This window comes from Oryzias latipes, chromosome 14 (genome assembly GCF_053564925.1).
Source record: "Oryzias latipes strain Hd-rR chromosome 14, Olatipes_Hd-rR_3.1".
In the NCBI taxonomy this organism is placed as follows: Eukaryota; Metazoa; Chordata; class Actinopteri; order Beloniformes; family Adrianichthyidae; genus Oryzias; species Oryzias latipes.
This window is the reverse complement of record NC_136250.1, coordinates 17,761,517-17,780,397: the sequence shown is the minus strand read 5'-3', so window position 1 is coordinate 17,780,397 and position 18,881 is coordinate 17,761,517. Positions and strand designations below refer to the sequence as shown.

The 18,881-nt window shown below is 38.3% G+C and overlaps 2 protein-coding genes across 5 annotated transcripts; both read left to right on the top strand.

Moving 5' to 3' along the window:
• Nucleotides 1–7: 7 nt before the first annotated feature.
• gjb1a (gap junction protein beta 1a) lies at nucleotides 8–6,305 on the top strand. Of its 4 annotated transcripts, none has more exons than XM_023962407.2 (2): nucleotides 8–149; nucleotides 4,893–6,081. In XM_023962407.2, exon 2 carries the CDS (start codon nucleotides 4,907–4,909, stop codon nucleotides 5,627–5,629), a length of 723 nt encoding a protein of 240 aa, XP_023818175.1. In that variant the 5' UTR covers nucleotides 8–149; nucleotides 4,893–4,906; the 3' UTR covers nucleotides 5,630–6,081. The 4 variants fall into 4 exon arrangements, with proteins under 4 accessions (XP_023818175.1, XP_004076554.1, XP_004076555.2 ...); XM_004076506.5 differs by lacking the exon at nucleotides 8–149 and adding an exon at nucleotides 3,522–3,658 and having other exon boundaries at nucleotides 4,893–6,305; XM_004076507.5 differs by lacking the exon at nucleotides 8–149 and adding an exon at nucleotides 3,972–4,213.
• A 2,720-nt stretch (nucleotides 6,306–9,025) lies between these two features.
• Nucleotides 9,026–17,425, top strand: gja2 (gap junction protein, alpha 2). The gene is made up of 2 exons (XM_004076505.4): nucleotides 9,026–9,215; nucleotides 14,006–17,425. The coding sequence occupies exon 2, from the start codon at nucleotides 14,048–14,050 to the stop codon at nucleotides 15,116–15,118; it is 1,071 nt and encodes a 356-aa protein (XP_004076553.1). The 5' UTR covers nucleotides 9,026–9,215; nucleotides 14,006–14,047; the 3' UTR covers nucleotides 15,119–17,425.
• Nucleotides 17,426–18,881: the final 1,456 nt, after the last annotated feature.

The following is an 18,881-nucleotide window of genomic DNA, read 5'->3' as shown; positions in this document are numbered from 1 at the left end:
AGACCCGCTGCCCACGCTCGCTTATGGGACCCCGCTCATTTCTGCTGCTACGACGCGACTCCAAAAGAAGTGTTTTTCCCCGCCGAGAAGTGCAAACCTCCCGGAGGAGCTCCTGCAGCCGCCGCCGCTAACACCGAAAGAACCGGGCGGTATGGGCTGCACTTCCTCTGGTTGCTAATTTCAAGCGTTCTTTGAACTGGTTTCACACTGCCCTGGTCCTCTTTAGACACTTTAGCCTCCGTAGTGCTGTGTCGTGTGATAAGACGGGCAGTTGGATCCCTTCTGGACGCGTTCCATTCCGAAAGCCTGCACACTTTTACCAAAGCTTTTCGTAAGCTCGTAACCTTTGTTGACAGCAGTATGAAGTTTAGTAGATTTTCTGATGACTAAATATACATTTATCTATATTTGGTCATAAAAGACACCTTACTGTTATTTTTGAGCGAGTAAGATTCAAGAGGAGCAGAAAATGAACGAAACGGAACGAAGCCTGAAGAAATAAAAACGCAGCTACCCATTTCCACACCCAGGAGATTCTTAAAGGGGCTGCTGGCGCTGCCTTCAAGGACCGTCGAAAAATAGATGGAAGGAAGTATAGATATAGATAGATAGATAGATAGATAGATAGATAGATAGATAGATAGATAGATAGATAGATAGATAGATAGATAGATAGATAGATAGATAGATAGATAGATAGATAGATAGATAGATAGATAGATAGATAGATAGATAGATAGATAGATAGATAGATAGATAGATAGATAGATAGATAGATAGATAGATAGATAGATAGATAGATAGATAGATAGATAGATAGATAGATAGATAGATAGATAGATAGTTTTAACAACAGTATAGTATCCACTGAGCACTGAAGAAGCTCTTGATCCAAAACTGCAGTAGAAATATAAACATATCATGGGAACAATGTAAATGCTTCATATTTAAAAGTTGAAGTCCCATTTAGTTGTCAAGCAGGGTTCCAATTTTACAGTCTTTGGTATGACTTGGCTGTGGATTTGAACTCACAACCTTCCAGACACTCCTCCACAATGCCTTTGAGCTGGTTAGGCAGCTCCTACAAGTATCTGCCCATATAGTGACCTTTGCTAAGACTGCACCTATTCTGCTTTTGTAATGCTGCAACACTGATCTTACAATCTATTTGCAGACAAAAAGCTGTAAGAATGTATGAAAATATGTGTTTTGTTTCTGGGAAGAAAAACAGAGACTTGTTTTCATAATGCTTTGCTTTGCACTAACAACCATTATCTTGTTTTTCATAACATTAATTTTAGAATAAAACTTGCAATTATTTTTTTGTTCTTTTCCCTTAATCTCTTTACAAACTTTATTTCAAACATTTTTTTTATTTCAAACACAAACGAAAATAACTTCAAGAGTTTAAAAGACAGATAAAACAAGACAGTGCGCTTGAAAAGGAGTGGATTGAAGAGAAATCTTGTATGATCCCACCCCCTTTTTTACAACACCTGATGATGTGCATATTTCTAGTTACAGTTTTGTTCAAAACATTCATATTACATTCTGCATACCACCTATGCAGCAGTGACATTTTTGTTTTTATTGATCAGTTCCATTAGTGACATCTTGTATGTTTCCAAAAACTGATGCTTTCCATGGTTTATCTATTGTTTCTAAAATACAAAATTTGTATTTTATCTTATCCTTACAATCATTGTGGTACACATTCATTACTGTACTTGCTTCTCAAGGCATTTTGCTGGGTTGCAGTGACAGTATTTGAACTCCAGGTGTCCTTCTGTCTAGTAAATTGGAGCAAATTGCAGCAGTTGTCCTGCAAACACAATTTTCATCTATATTTTTACCCCCATTAGACCAACCCCATTAGTATGAAGAGACACAGAGGTTAATGCTACAGACTGTGCAAATCCTGTTCAGAATCAAAACTTCCAATGATATTAATGTAAAGTTTAAGGACCGTAGGACTTTCTTTAATCTGGGTATGCAAAGGATCCTGAACAGAGTTAAGCTCAATCCTTGTTTCTACATCAAAAAATAGCGAGAAAAGATAGTTTTTTTAAATTCGAATCATAATATCAAAAATAAATCGAAAAATAAACTCTTGTGATTCCTGTTTAATGCAAATGAGAACATTTTGCCAACCGTCGCCTATTTAGTGAATTCCGTCGACTGATGATGGGAAATGCTTAATTTTTATCAATCCAAGAACTGGTTTGTTGAATAAAGCTCAACAGAAACCATGTTGAATTCAGTTTCTAATCATCTTTGTTTAAAGTCACATTTTTAAGGCTGGAGATGAATTTTGACCTCACAGGTTTTTTCAGCCGCTCCACAACTTCAGATTTTAGACTCAGTCTCCTCAGAAATGTGTTCCATTTCACTGATTTTAAGGGAAAGGTTGAGCTTTGCTCTGCAGCCTTTGCTCAGAGGAAAGGAGAAATGCAAGTGTGTCAGCTGCAATAGAAGTGTCTTTTGGATTTAACAGCGCTTGTTGTGATGCTATAATAACTCTTCAGCAGATCATTTTGGGCAGTGTAGCTCCTGAATTCAGCACTATGAAACCACAAATCACCAAAGAGGTGGATTGTTTTGTTAATAAAGGTTTAATTATCATCATTATTAGTTCATAACATCCATTAATGGCAAATGTTGGGATTTCACCTATTTAAAATCCTCTTCAGCATCCATCATTACAATCATTACCCTAGTATGCACTGCAGCAGAACAGCCCCACACGATGGTGCTACCACCCCCATGATGGCCTTAACTGGCAAACCCTATGCTGAAAAACATAACAACCGTCATTTTAACCAAACAGGACATAGTCAGTTTATCAAACCACAGACCACAGTAAATGTTAACACATTGTTTCTGTGAGCAGCTCCAGAAAAAAGCTAACATCAGCAACCCTTTTTTATGATCAATTTAGACTTTTCCATGATTCAATGCACACAGAGATAAATTGTTTGAAGCCATTGAAGCCTTGAACTACCTCCACAGACAAATGTAATAATCTGACTCGTGTTATTTTAATACCAAATACAGATTACGGTTTATTTAAACATAATCTTAGACTGAAAACACAGTTTCTTTTCAAAGATGTAGTATTGTTTTATTTTGTTAAATTATGTAAATGTGACCAGTTTAATCTGGAAGCACTGAGTCACGACCTCAGTCACCCCCACTGAAACAGGAGTTCAATATTCAGCAAGAACTTGAGATAAGGAAATAATTAGCTGAAATATGGAGCTTGTTTCTTCTTATCGTTAGATTTAAAGGTTCCGTCTTTGTTTAGGACCTTTTATTTTACTCCATGTTGCGTCAAGAGCATCCTCCACTTCCTCCACGCAGCACAGCACAAAGAGGAGCGGAGGACCGGCCGCAGTCCCCACACAGATTCTTGAGCAGGGCAGAAATAAAAACGTCTCATGTGAGCTCTGAAGCTGTTTGTTCATCTGTGCTAAATGGAGCTATTGTATGCAAATTCTCTGCACAGAAGCATCTGACCCTCTCAGTGCAGGGCAGTGGCTAGTGTGAGAGAAATCATTAGCAATGCAAAGTCATGGTGCTCTGACAGTCTCGTTGAGAAAAAAAAATTCTGCTCCCGTCAATGGTTCTGGATGTACCTGGTTCTGAACTGTAGCTGAAGGTAAGCTCTTTCTTCAGATCTAAAGATGTGGTTTTCAGATTGTTGTTGGAGTCCAGCAGATCTCCTTTGTGCATATTTAGAGATTAATGTCATGTCAATTGACATTTGAAAAAAGATTTGACAAAAAAGATGAAAAAATCTTGATTAAAAATGATTCTGACATGACCTCATAACAACAACTAAATTAACATATCTATTTGATGTCATTCTATGCTATAGAAAGTCTTTGGTTTTGGTGCTTCATCCTCAGATCTAGCAGACCAGTCTTCATGCATTCGTCATCAGAACATTTTTGGGCATAAATTTCCTTCCAGCCAACAAATTGGGGGGGGTTACAGAGTGTGCTGGGCACAGATGCCCACTCCGTGTGCCTCTCCATGTCGACTGATGAAGGCATGTCACATGACACGTTTTGTGCTTTTAAGAGGCCAGCAAAGCCCTGGGGGGCGTCACAGAGGCTTTTTCCTCCTCTGGGGTCACATCCATGCCAAACCAGCGGGTCAGCTTTGTCCTCCACGCCGCTTCCTATGCCTCTTAAGCCTCCAGCTGAACCCGGTAACAACTCCGGCTATTAGGATAAAACAGCAGATACAAACATAATCCTGGGATTATGAATCAGCCACCGAAGAGCCAATCTGAGACTTTATTTTCATGATTTCTTGACTTTTTAATGTTGTGATTTGGGGCAGAAAGAAGAACATTTTTGATTTTTTTCTTATGTAATAATTGTGATAAAAATATTTGGACAAACCTGAACTTTATGAAAAGCAATATTATCCAAACATTTTGAAAAATGTAAAAAAAAAAAATTCTGATAGCTGTCTTAATATTTTTTTATTTTTTGTAAAAAAACGTTTGAAAGTTGCAGATTACAAAGTTTTCAATGCCAAATATTCTTTGAGTTTCTGGAGTTAAGTTTCTGAGAAAAACGTTTTTATCTCAACAAAAATATTTTTTTTAATATCTGACTGATAAAATTCAAGAAAATGCCTTTTCTGAAAATCTGTTCTAACAGAAATCCAACATATTTAATGTTTTTTTTAAAGTAAGCAACAATTGAATTTTTTTTCCAGTTAAACTAATGTTTAACTGGAACACAGTTAACACAGTTTATTTGAACTTTTCACTCTTTAAAAAAAAATGATATCTTGAATTGGTAAAACCTCATTTAAGAAAATAAAATTAATGTTAGGTTCAACTTCACATTTTTTCCCTGATTCTTTTTTCTCTTCAGACCCGGAACCAAAGATGAACTGGGCATCATTTTATGCCGTCATCAGCGGTGTGAATCGGCATTCCACCGGCATCGGCCGCATCTGGCTCTCCGTCCTATTCATTTTCCGCATCCTGGTCCTGGTGGTGGCGGCTGAGAGCGTGTGGGGGGACGAAAAGTCTGGCTTCACCTGCAACACCCAGCAGCCCGGCTGCAACAGCGTCTGCTACGACCACTTCTTTCCCATCTCTCACATCCGCCTCTGGGCGCTGCAGCTCATCCTGGTCTCCACCCCAGCACTGCTGGTGGCCATGCACGTGGCTCACCGCCGCCATGTGGACAAGAGGATCTACAAATTGTCAGGACGGACCAACCCAAAAGACCTGGAACAGATAAAGAGCCAGAAGATGAAAATCACAGGCGCTCTGTGGTGGACTTACGTCATCAGCCTGTTATTCCGTGTCATCTTTGAGGTCACCTTCATGTATCTCTTCTACATGATTTACCCTGGTTATAAGATGATCCGGCTAGTGAAGTGTGACTCCTACCCCTGCCCAAACACGGTGGACTGTTTTGTGTCGAGGCCCACAGAGAAGACTGTCTTCACAGTGTTCATGCTGGCCGTGTCCGGGGTCTGCATTTTGCTCAACATCGCAGAAGTGGTCTTTTTGGTGGGAAAAGCCTGCAGTAAACACCTGCACGACGCTGGAGACTCCTCCATGGGAGCCTGGATCCAACAGAAGCTCCGATCCCTCTAACAGAGGTCAAACTGCAAGATTTTGGCAGAAATAGAAAGTTAAGACTACAGTTTGGCACCAGCAGCTCACAATTCTTCTGATTCCATGGTAACTGAGCTACAAAGAATCAAAACACTGGACACACATAACTCATCAAAGCTGTAACTTCATCCATCTAAAGCTTATTTATTTAATATTTGATGTTAAACTGCATTTTGTGCTTTATTTTGATCTTGGAGTGATAATGCTCTGACATGCATTGGATTTGGTCTCGAACATATTTTAACTATGTACTATGTTCCAAATGTTGTGAAACAGCATGTGTATTATGATGGTATAGATGCTTTTAGTTTTATTTCAACATAACTTTATGCCAACAGACTGTGCAGCAAATTTAATGCGTGACCAGATGCCAGCGACGCTGAGACAGGTTCATTGTTTGTAACGCGCTAAAGTAAACAAACTACTCCTTATCCAACAAGTTCTTGAATTAATTCTTGAGTTTGAAACGTACATACTGTAACAAAAAGGGGCTCATTTACAAGATTTTTAAAATAATTCATATTTTCTAAAATATGTGAAGTCAAATTCAAACTTTATTTATGAAGCACTTATTATACAGCAGCAACACATTGTGCTTACAATTAAGTGTTGTAAGAATAAAAAATGGTATATTAAGAGCATTTTTTTTCAAAAAGATTACTCAAGTAATTTTAACTGGATAAATCTAACAACCTACGTCTGGGACAAACCTGGCAGATCAAACCATATAACCGGTACTCATGTAGGTATCCTATATCTACCGTAAAAAGCACAAACAAACTAAAAACAGAAACACTGACTTGATGCCTTTTGATGAAAACAAGCATTAAACCACCCCTACTCCAAAATGACATTATTTAGCATCTACTTGATAGCAAAAATATGTGAATCTTTTATTCAAAGCTGGAAATGAATTGGGGCATCAAGAGGTTAAATGAAAAAGACAATAATGCTATTAAACTAATAGAGCTAAAGTGCATTTTACTTGCAAAAAGAGAATCAATTGCTTCGCTAACACCCTCTGTTGTTCCACTTAGAATATGTTTTTAGAAATTAATATACTATCACTGCTTATGCTTTTATCATGTGACAGTGTGTTAAAATGAAACCAAAGACCAATATTCTCAACTTTTTCTTTTTAAGAAATTTAATTATTATAACATTATAAAAAAGCCAGTCATGCAAAATCTTGACTTAGCTTCTGAATGCAGAGGCACATGCTGAAATCACACCAATCTGAATGAAACAATGAAAAGAGCCTGAAGCAGCTTAGATTCATTTCTTTGACCCCTTATGTCATCCAGCATGACTTCAGTGACATTCTGCTTTGCCACACAAATGGCTCACATTCCTTCCTGATGGGATTCCCTGTCTGAGTGGATCTGAAATTCCACAAATCCCAAGAGAGCCGCAGACCTGGGATCTTAAATCAGCTGCAGTCACAGTGCTGATGCTTTCCTCTCAGCTGTTAACAGTGAGACTGCTAGGAAAACAAAAAAAACCATCTCCTTTTTGTGGTTCCACCTGTGAGGAAACATCTGAGACTGAAGAAATTCTCCTCATGAGTGCAGAGTTTTTAGGGTCATCAATAGCCACAGGGTGTGAAGAGCAAGGGGTCAGTGCATGGGGTCATTATGGTTGACCCTGAAGACAGCTGGACCTGCTGAGGATTGAGGTTGCTTCTCTTTTTATGGAACAACATCTATTAGCTGATGAGAGGCATGTTAGCCAACTCCTCCATTCAGTTTTCACATTTCAGGGGGAAGATTTGACAGGATCTCATCGACATCCATCAAGAAGACCAGGGGTCTGCAACCTCAGACTCTGAGGTCACATGCGGTTCTTTTACCTAATGTAATGTACCTAATGTAATGTAAATGTTTTTCATTTTAAAAAGTGAGGTTCTTTTTTTACTACAATGTGCATCAAGCAAAGCAAAGCAGCGAGATAAGTCAAACTTTATTTGACTCATTCACAAACAGTTCAAGCACTGTATGCATAACTCAGCCAGGTTCCTGACTACAGTACCCATGATGCTCCAATGATCCATCAAGTCGTTCAGCTTTGTAGTTTGCCAAAGTCGAAGGTTTCGACACATTTTTGAGCAGCTTGTACAACAGAAAATCTATTTGAAGTCAGTAAGCACAGCCAGAATTCATACATAAGGCGCACCAGACTAAAAGGCGGGTCCAGAAATATAGTAAGGTTCACTGAGTTAGTTCTGATTTCATTTTGGTTTGTTAAATTTACCAACTTTTGTCTGAGATGCACCAACAACAATAAAATAAACTGTAGGTTGTTCTTTTTCGGCCTATCCCTTCAGGGGTCGCCACAGCAAGGTGGTTTGGCAGAGATTTAATGCTGGATTCCCTTCCTGACACAATCCTGTATTTGATGTGGACTGGGGACCAGCACAGGGAGTTAGGCATATTATGAAGGCTCTTGCCAAAGAACCCACACTTGGTTAAGCTAATTGTGCCCCCTGGGAATAAAACCCTAATTTCACTTGCACTTAACCAACTGAGCTATCCAGCCACAGATAGAAAAAAAAGCATAGTTGACATCACACTACCTAAAGTTGCTGCATTTAGATTATCCTATTTGGTACAGGATGCCTTTAATTTTGAATGGAAGTCACGTGAACATTGGTCAAAAGTTAAGTTGATGTTTTATTTATGTCTCCAAAACACAACAGTCCATTTAATTAACAAATTCAAACTTCAATGTGAAAGACTTTGTTAAAAGTGATGCTTTTTTGATTCTTTGCATGGATACTTCCCAACATTCAAAGGGGAGTGTCTCGAAAAAATAACATTTTCAGAAGCTAACATGCAATCTTTTTGAAAAGTTTTGGAAAAGCAAAGTACAGCAAATTTCCAGTCCAAAATATGAAATGTGTAACTTTATGTCCCAAAATCAACCAAAAAAAACAAGTATTCTTGGATGCTCCCTGTCCTCTTTTTTCAGATGAATGTGAGGTCACTTTGAAATGTATTAAGGATCTATGTTTTACGAGATTTATGTACATTCTCTCTGATGTAAAAGTCACAGCACATTCTAACGTAATCAGAGTTTACTGTTACTTCCAGAAGATCCAAAATCCAATTCATGATAAAGTTTTGTCTGGAGCCGTGCATAAATCCAGGTTTTAACCCTGCAGCAGCCCCTCACGGTGGCACTAAGTCTGAAGTTCCTCCACCAAGTCAAGGGTCAGATCAGCAGCAGAGTGACAGCAGAGCTTCTGCCTGCACCCTGTCTTATATTTAGAGCTCCCTGACAAGGGCTGCGTTTTTACTGGACAGCTCAGCTGCCACTCACTGAAAATGTCCCCCTCCTGACGGGTTTCAGACTTGAACTATGAATAGTTAAGTTTTCATCAGCGCTGACACGAGCACAGACAGGAGAGTTCAGCTGCAGGGGCTGCTTGAAACACCAGGTCTTGGTGAGGTCTGAGTGGACGGAAACTTCATTTCTGTGCTGTATTTTCCCGTGAGCTTTTGGAGAACATGGCCTCTCAGAGAAGTGAGGAGGCTGTGTGACCTTTGAGAGAGATGAATATTAACAGGTAAGTTTTTATTTATTAGTACTAAAGAAACTTCGGATTCCAAACTGGCTTTTTTTCCCCCCTTTAACTGTTGTTTATTCTGGCAAAACAACAAGAGCAACATCTTCTTTGCAATTCTGGCCTGGCAAGTGCCAGAAAACATTTGAAGGGAGGGGGAGGGAAAAGACACAGTTACATTAGATAACAACACAAATGTTAAATGTCTGTAATTTAAAAAAAAAATTCAGATTGTGGTAAAACAATATTTGCAAGAGTGAGTGAAACGTGCTCTTAAATGATCTTTAAATAATAAAAAAAGGAAGATACAGAAGGAGTTGTGTTTTGCATAGCAGGTTTTCTCAGTACGACAGAAAATGAAAAAGACACTTGTCCAAAAGAAGACTTGGTTTCAGGGATGTTAAACTCTGGAGACTGAGTGTTGTACTGGTTGTAGATCATTTGTCCTGTGATTTAGGCAAATACTGAAAAATCCTAAATTATGGCGTGGAAAAATGAATAGAACAGTGTTCAACTGTGCTAAAAAACTGCTTTGCCTGACTATCTGTGCATTGAGTCTCCAAAAAGTAATGAGTAAAGAAGGATATTAAACTATTTCTGCAAGTCTACATTTTTTTCTTTTAACATTTGGCCTGATTTGAAGAAAAAAAAAGAGTAAATAAAACATCTGGCATTTTGGGGAATAATTGAAGAAGTACTTGTTACTTTTGGGGACTTTGGTCAGTCAAAATGGAAATTAGATGTTAAGGAGTATAATATTACCCCCAACTCGGCGTTTCTAACCCCTGATGCTCGACTTATTATTATGTATATATAATAAGCTGTGGAAGAAACAATGGTTCCAGCCTTCAGGGTGATGATTGTAGCGAATATTTGAAAAAAACTAGGGGTAAAAATATATATATATATATATATATATATATATATATATATATATATATATATATATATATATATATAAATACATCCATGTTTATTTTTGTTTGTTTATTTTTAAATAATTTTAACAGAACCAAATGTATTGGTTTCCTTCTTGTTGCACTGGAGTTGCCCTACAATGCAGCTGTCACCTTGGCTTTGGTGCAGTGGTTTTCTACGATTGGCCGATTTTGGGATTGAAATAAGGATGTAAACAATACAGATACGTATCAAAAAAATCAATCGACCATTGATATTATCAGTAGTATCAGCTAAAAACAACAAAGTAACAACAATAAAAAAGCAGGTTATGCAAAACACTAATAATTTCTTGTTTCTCGTTATGAAAGAACCAGGATGATGCAAATGCTTCTAGTTGTCTCTAATTACAGATTTTGTAAGGACTTCAAGATAAAAAATACAAAAGAAAAACGTAAAAAAATCACCATATTTTCCCTCTGCTATTGGGAACATTTCAAATAAAGTTATATTTAAAAAAAAAAAATTCACGCTGATAAATTTCCTTTCTTGTTGAGACACTCAATGCCTTAATTTGTAAAAAGCCCAAAAAGATCATCATCATGTAGTGAAAAAAGGCTTTCCTTTAGCCCTTTGGCACATCTAATATCCAAAAGAGGGCTTTGCTTAGATGGATTTCAAGCTTGATTTCCCACATTTTATCAAAGAGTTTGCTTAAGAAGCCGTATAATTAAATGATTTAAACAAAACTGAATGAACTAGAGATTCAAAAGACTCTTAGCTCAATAAATATTGCTGCTCCGTTGTGTGCAATGCAATCAAATACAGACGTAATTTAGATATTTAAAGGGGATAGACACACATCTGAGTGGAACCTGGTTTGAACACTACATAAGAAATTCGTCCTCTGAAATAAGAAGTCGGCTCTCGAATGCTTTGAATGGACAAGTGCAAAAAAAAGGCTGAACTGCAGTTGTTTTCTGATCACCCTTACCCCAAAGACCGAGTGCGATGATTTCTAAAGCACTTTGAGACGTACGTTTGGCTAAGGAGTCACAAGATCCACACCATGTCCAACACAGTTTCTGAGCCCGCCTCAGGGCTTCTAATCATACACAGTAAGTTATGTGCTGGGATTTTCTCTGCGCTCTCTGGAAAGGGCACAACCTCAATGAAAGCCTGCAGCAGATTCGCAGTGGATCAATGTTTCTATTGCTCTGTGGCTTTTCTGATGCACGATAAGTTTTGAATGTTTCCACAAAGTCTGAGAGCAGCTTGAAGACATAACAGTAAGTTATGTTCTAAGATCATTTGTTTACCAATGATATGATTGAAATGATTTGGAGCAATAAAAAGGTTTAGATGTTTCTGAGCCTGGATGACAAAATAAACTGATAATTACTGTTTCAAGCAGCACGAGGGGCGATGAGAAGACAATCAGCTGTGCTCTAAAAAACAAAACTTCAATTTTCTGGAAATTTTAGTATTGAAAAAAAAAGTGTCAGAGACATGCAGTGGTATTAAAAACACACAGTGTGAGTTTGCAGTTGAGGTTTTGAATCCTGTAAAGGAAAAGAGGGGAATGGTCATAGAACGTTTTGCTCAGTCATCTGGTAGTTGCAAAATGTTTTCACTAGAGCCATCAAACTTTTGTGCAAAATACCCTCAAAAAAACAAGCTGCTGGAAGACCTTTTAACCCTTGAATTAACAACATAGGCCTACGTTCATTTTTAGTTTTCTTGCTCAAGTTGATAATTTTTCTTTCCAACTATTTTTAAGTATATTTTTCTTGACTACTACCGATCATTTTGTCTTTTTTTCTAAATGATCAAAAACTGGGTTTTTGTTATGTTGTTACAGCAAATACACAGAATTGAGGGAGGTAAATCCACTAATTTATGTGGGATTTAACTCCAAACAATAATGGTAAATGTCAGAAAACAACTTTTTAGTAAACAGAGACATTTTTCTGCATGTGTTATTTGTTGAACGTTTGGATCATTTTGTCTAAAAAGAGATTTTACGGTCAAGTCATTTTTTTTCATTTAAAAACAACATGGACAAGAAAAAGTAAAACCTAGATGAATTATTGTTTTATATGTTAATTGCAGCTAGAATTTATCTTTTTATTCGTTTTTGCAGCATCACCTTTATACGCCAGCGTCACCTAACAGGATTTTAAGTAAAGGGATGTAAATCAACATTTGCAGTGTTTTTGTCCAGAAGAAATTTACAATAACTTGTTCATTATAGAGTCAAAGTTTAAATAAAACGGCTGCTTCTTTTTCTGCTGCTGAAACCCACCCGTCTTGAGTTCTTTGCTTACATCTGTCAGTTCTTCATGAATGTCTGTTAGCTCTGTTTTTAACCCATGTACTCTGAGTTTTCTCTATCACTTGCCTCTTGCCCCTCGTTTCTAAAGTCCCTTTGACGTGCTGATCCTGACCGTCCTCGACACTCTCAGAGAAACCCAAGCATCCTCTGCTTCCTCCTGTTTAACCACACTTGTTTCTCACTACAGTCTTCCTCTTTACTATGACAGAAATGTTCTACAACAAAATAGACTTTTCTCAAAATCACGATATCCTGCTTTCATTCGTCTTTGACATCAAGACCACCAGGCAAAACAAGGGAATCTAGAAAAGCCACAGTGTTTTGACTTCAAAATAGGGTTAAATAAACTGAACTGAGTGACTTCTGTATTTTTGTGATTGAAATTAACTCAAATCCTGGGGTCAAAGTGTGGAAATCTGAGAGAGTGACTGAATATTTGTGTATTTATGTGCACTTCAAATAAAAGACCTGCATATAAGGTGGTGCATTCAAAACTATCATTAGGAACATAAAATAATATGACTAGGATTGATTAATCTTTCATCTTCAATTCAATTACTGTCAAGAATATTTTTTTATTATTTAAAGATGTCAATACAAAGCTAGAAACAAAGTCTCATTTTGTAATTGTTTGATCTTGACTTTCACATCTACTTGTGGTACAGGGGTCTGCAACCTGAGGCTCCAGAGCCACACGCTGCTCTTTTATCCCTCCAGTGTAGCTCTTTGGTTATGAAGAAAAAAGTTTATGGTGGTTTATTATTACAATAAGCTCAAAACACATTTTCTGATCATCTGCTCCTAGTTGATGGTCATTGACAGTTCTCAAAATAAATCATCGCATTTACATGTATAGATTTTTTAACTAGAGTTTTCACCAATGTCTTCATTTTTCAATTTGATTGTTATTGGAGAACACGGATGAAAGCGCTCCAAAGTTATGATGACAGAATTTGTCATGTTTGACTTTCTTGCACTTTAAATTAAAGTAAATCTGCTGCAGCAGGAAGATCTTAGGTGACACAGGATGTATTTTATTTTACAAGGCACTAGAATCTCATAAATGAATGGCTCAATGTTCACATGCACTAAAATAAATTTATTTTTATAAAAGGTGAACTCTCACTAGGTTTTTTTTGTGTGTGTTAAATATTGCAGACCACTGCTCTAACCTCCCAGGTTCTTAAATTCTACAGGAAGCAATCAGCTAGTATAACTGTGTGTCAGAACCAAACCCTGTGAAGCTGCTTTCAGCTGCTTTTCTGCAGCTTCCCTAATTGACTATATGATCACCAACTGTTTCTATTTTTAGGTTTAAGCTTATGTTACTCTTTTTTTTATAGAGCACTACATGTCCTCCGGTTGTTTAATGCACTTTCATTGATTCAATGCTGTCTTCCAGCATGCTGAAAAAACTTTTGTATCTTTAAATCATGTAGAACTGACTCTGTGTTTGAAATGTGCTGAACTAAAGAGCTGTGTTACCTTGAATCTAATGCAGTCATTCATTAAATAACATTTTTAAAAAACATTTTATTTGCAACTATCCACTTTCTTTCAGAGGTTTCTCCTAGTTTTGACGAGAGGACATTGATGAGTCACTATGGGAGACTGGAACTTGCTGGGGAAGCTGCTGGAGAGCGCTCAGGAACACTCCACCGTCGTGGGTAAGGTCTGGCTCACGGTGCTGTTCATCTTCCGCATCCTAGTTCTGGGAACAGCCGCCGAGAAGGTGTGGGGTGACGAGCAGTCCGGCTTCACGTGTGACACCAAGCAGCCCGGTTGTCAGAACGTCTGCTATGACAAGACCTTCCCCATTTCTCACATCCGCTTCTGGGTGATGCAGATCATCTTCGTCTCCACGCCAACACTCGTTTATCTGGGCCACATCCTCCATCTGGTTCGCATGGAGGAAAAAGAGAACCAGAAGCTGAAGGAACTTGAAATCCAGAATGAAAACCAGCAGCAGCTGTTGAGCAAGGCAGCCAAGAAGACCTCAGTGAAAGACAATCAGGGCCACGTCCGTTTGCAAGGTGCACTGCTGCGAACATACGTCTTCAACATTATTTTTAAGACTCTGTTTGAAGTGGCTTTTATAGTAGCTCAATACTTCCTGTACGGGTTTGAACTGAAGCCTATGTACACCTGTGACCGCTGGCCTTGCCCCAATATGGTGAATTGCTACATCTCCAGACCCACAGAGAAGACAGTCTTCATTATTTTCATGCTGGGCGTGGCTTGTGTCTCTTTGCTGCTCAATCTGGTGGAAATGTATCATCTGGGTTTCACAAAGTGTCATCAGGGTCTTCGTTACAGACGATCCCGGGCCACAAATGCAGCTCCCAAATCCCCAAATGAGGCTGTCCCACCTTTTGCTCCAAACTACACCTACCTTACCAGTCACACGCTGTCACACGAACCGTTCTCTGCAGATTCCAAGTTCAACGTGGCAGAGCCAAACTCTGCCTACAACCCTTACAACAGCAAAGCAGTTCACAAGCAGAACAGAGACAACCTGGCTGTGGAGAGGAAAAGCAGAGCTGAAGGGGATGATTCAGAGAAGACCAAGTCCTCCAGTCCTGCCTCTGAGGCTCCTGCTGAAAGCCAGCGCAGAAACAGTCAATCAAGCAAGCACAGTAACAACAAAAGCAGGCTAGATGACCTGAAGATCTGAGGATCTTCTATCTTTTCATGCAAGTCTGAGGTCTAACTTTCTCGTTGTGAAAATTGTGTTTGGAAATTAAAACCAGCTGTAACATCCACCATTTTTTATCTCAACATTTAACAAGTGCCTGGTAGAGTTTCTGGGATTTTGCTCGGAGTCTATGATGTGGGAGGTCTGTGAAATGTACATCGATTTTTAGAAAGCAAGCATCTGGTAAAAATCAAGTCTCAAATCTTTACAAGGACAAGCTAAGCCTTGGTTAGCATTTCAAGAAAGCAATTCTAACTTAGGGTTTAGCTGGTTCTTAAAACTCAGACAAATGGTAAATGGCGTATAATTATAAAGCTCTTTACTACCGTCTTAGGAGACTCAAATTGTTTTACAGTCACACTCCCATCCAGCAATACACACACACTCATTGCGGCTCAGCTGCCAAGCACTGGCACCAACCTATAACCACAAAGAGAAATGTGGAGTTTAGTGTCTTACCCAAAGACACTCTGACACATTGGGGAAACGGGTGGGAACCCAACCTACAATCATCTGATCAGAGGTCGACCGCTCTACCTCTGCCGCCCCCGAATTTACAGGGTCCAAAAGGATGAAGAAGATCAAAGTGAAAGAATATAAAAATTAGGAAATGTGCATTAAGTGCATCCACAGAGAGAAGTTTTTTATGGCCAAACCTGTCAAAGACACCAATCTCTAACATGTGCACTGTAAAAATCTAAGAATCAATCTGAATCCCACCATCAATGAATCATTGATGGTGGGAGACTAAAACCTTCACTGAGGGCTAATTAGGCTGGTGTTTACATCATCACTTTAACATCCACAGCCATAAGAATCACAGGTGTTTTGGCCTAAGAGAAAACATTAATTTTAAACCTTTATTTAGCCTGAATTTATTGAGTAAATGACTAGGATCTGGATTTTAAAGTTCTAATTTACCACATACCCAGTACTGCAAGTGCACATCTCTCATTGGGTGGTGACAGGACCCTTTTTTTGTGTAATTCTCCAAGAGCAGCAAGTTGAGTTGCCTTTTCGGCAGAATGCAGGATTTAAAATCCGACTCTGAACATCTTTTGATCAATTTTAAAAGTGTTCCCAGTGGTCTTTTTGTTATGATCGTGCTGTTTTTAGGCTAAATTAAAAAATCTGTGTCATTTTCTATGACATAGTTTCTGCAGAGCAGCAATTCAATTCAATTTTATTTGTATAGCCCAAAATCACAACAACAGTCGTCTCGATGGGCTTCGAAGTGAAACATGAACTCAAAAGGATCATGAATACAAAGAGTTCAATAGGAACATACTAAAATGAACTAACAAACTCACTAAGCTATACTGGCATCCCTGCCCTTAGACCCCCCTTCGCGGTAAGAAAAAACTCCTAAAAAGCCGGATTCCGGAAAAAGCGAAGAAACCTCAGGGGTGCCCACATGAAGGAGAGATCCTCCCCCAGGACGGACAGGCGATTTATCAGAACTCATAGAGAAGAATTAACTTATCTAACTCTCCAACTACATATATAAAGTCCAGCAGACGAGCTTCATCCAGCCGTGGTTGGGGGGGACAGTCAGGGGCGCGAGTCGAGCCAGAGACAGGAACCACAGCCAGGTGTAGGAGCAAGAGCAGAGAAGAGGTACACGGTAAGGTACAGCAGCAGTTCTTCAGAAATTCCCCTCTGATTGTGGGCGAGTAACCCCACCCCACGTCCCTTCCCCATTGTGGAGCGGAGCAGGGAGCATATTTTCTACAATCTTTTTCAAAAGGCATTATTTTGTCTGCTCCTAATTCACAGTTTTAATTAAACAGTATTAAAAAAATGCATTTAACAGCTTCATTTTCTTTAAATTTGTTCCCCATCATCAAAAATGTCACCAAAACATGTTACATTACTACTTTCATTGGATGTTTAAACTGGTTTTCTGTGAGTTTCATGTGCATCACTTTAATGATCCATGTGGAAAGCACTTTCTCTGTCTCAATAACTTCATGTTTCTTAATGTTTACTGAGCCTGCTACTTAGACGTTTTTCTCCTTCACTTATGATCTAATTTGACAATTTGAATGCAAACTAGATTGCCTGAAATGTTTACTGGCACATGTTTACTGTTAACAATGTTTACAAAAATCTAATGGATAAACTTGAGATGCATAAATGAGAGCAGGATGGGTGGCTTGCATGTAAAGAAAAAAGGAAAACCTTTTTGTCATTAGAGTTCAATGTAAAACTAAAACTGTGACAACCTGAAAAATCCACTCTGACTGGTCTATTGTTGGACGCTCAATAAACTAATGACTACACCAAGTTATGTACAAGTGATCACATGACTTAATGTTTTGTAGAAATCTTACTGCTGCACTGTGGTTGTTGCTTCTCCTTTTCTGGAGGTAATAATTCATAATTCCTTTAGAAAAAATGGTCGGAATTTCAATATGAGTACGACATCCTCAAACTGAAACCACTAAAGCTGTAAAGCAGACACAAAGTTCACTGCTGTCACACACTGCTCTGTTAAATTTTCAACAGTTTGAATACATTTCGTGGGATACTGAATTCATTTTTTCTCTTGGTGTAGGTTTGGAAATTTACTTTTGCATTAGAATTTCATGGGTCATGTGTGACCTGGGAGTAAAGGAATTGTCCACATATTTTCATTTCTTCTCTACTAACATAATTACTGCATTTTTTGGACTAGAAGTCACTCAATGCATGATAAAAAAAGAAAAAAAATGATTTTTAAGTTGCACTTTTGGGAGAAATTGATTTAACAAAGTGTGGGAACAAGAACAAAATTTCTTCTTGAAAGGTAGATCATAAAAATGGAATAGATAACATTAATAGACTGAATATTTACAGGCTTCACTGACTACCAAAACCGTATTTAGCTCCATGAAATATTAGAGGAATTGAACAATAATGGTATATAGACGCAACATATTAACAATTGTTTAGAGAACTGCAGCACAAAGAACATGCTAACAAATCAACTAAACTCTTTATTTCCCTTTAAATCGTTAAATCCATTCAATTCTTCATTGTGTTTGGAACAACACCGCAGACTAAGCAGCACTTCTTCTTCTGCGTTGCTGTCAGTAGCAAATACTGACAAACACACCTATAGTGCCCTCTAGTGGTTGTTGTTGGGAAAATAACAAACACGTGAGCCTTTTAATTTTTTTTATTATTCACATGTAAGTCGCACCTGAGTATAAGTCGCACCCCCAGTCAAATTATGCAATAAAAATAGACATCCCCCATTGAAAAATATGGCAATTAATTCCGAACAACACTGGGTTGAATTTGACGAGGCCTTTCTACCTGTTTGAAATGTTTCAGATATCCGTTTCCTGCTGGTGACTAAAAGCTCAGGTTACACTGCTTGGTCAACTTATTTGTCAAAAATGTAGGGCAGCTGCCCCTTCCTAATTTAGTATGCCGCACTAAATAGACTTTAGGCACACATGTGACCTAAATGTGTCAGGTAAGGAAGCAGCAGAACAGACAAATCCCCTTTCAGTTACAATCTGGTTTTTAAAAAAATGATGCATCACTTCACAGTTAAGCTCTCATAGAAAAGCCCCATCAGGAGAAAAAATACAGATCATATTTTGTGATTACCAATTACATACTTATCAACTAGTGTGTAAACTGGCATTCACAGATGCAAGATCCCCTTTTACCGAAAAAACGTTATTTTAAATCTTAGAAATACTATCCTCATGATATCAAATGCATATGAGGTATGTAAATGTAAACAGGT

Excerpts from the sequence above, each read along its gene's own strand:
- gjb1a (XM_004076507.5), top strand. The coding sequence starts at position 4,036 with ATGTCGACTGATGAAGGCATGTCACATGACACGTTTTGTGCTTTTAAG. Across the intron at positions 4,214-4,892 it reads TAAGCCTCCAGCTGAACCCG|ACCCGGAACCAAAGATGAAC; the intron begins GTAACAACTCCG and ends TTTTCTCTTCAG.
- gja2 (XM_004076505.4), top strand. The coding sequence starts at position 14,048 with ATGGGAGACTGGAACTTGCTGGGGAAGCTGCTGGAGAGCGCTCAGGAA.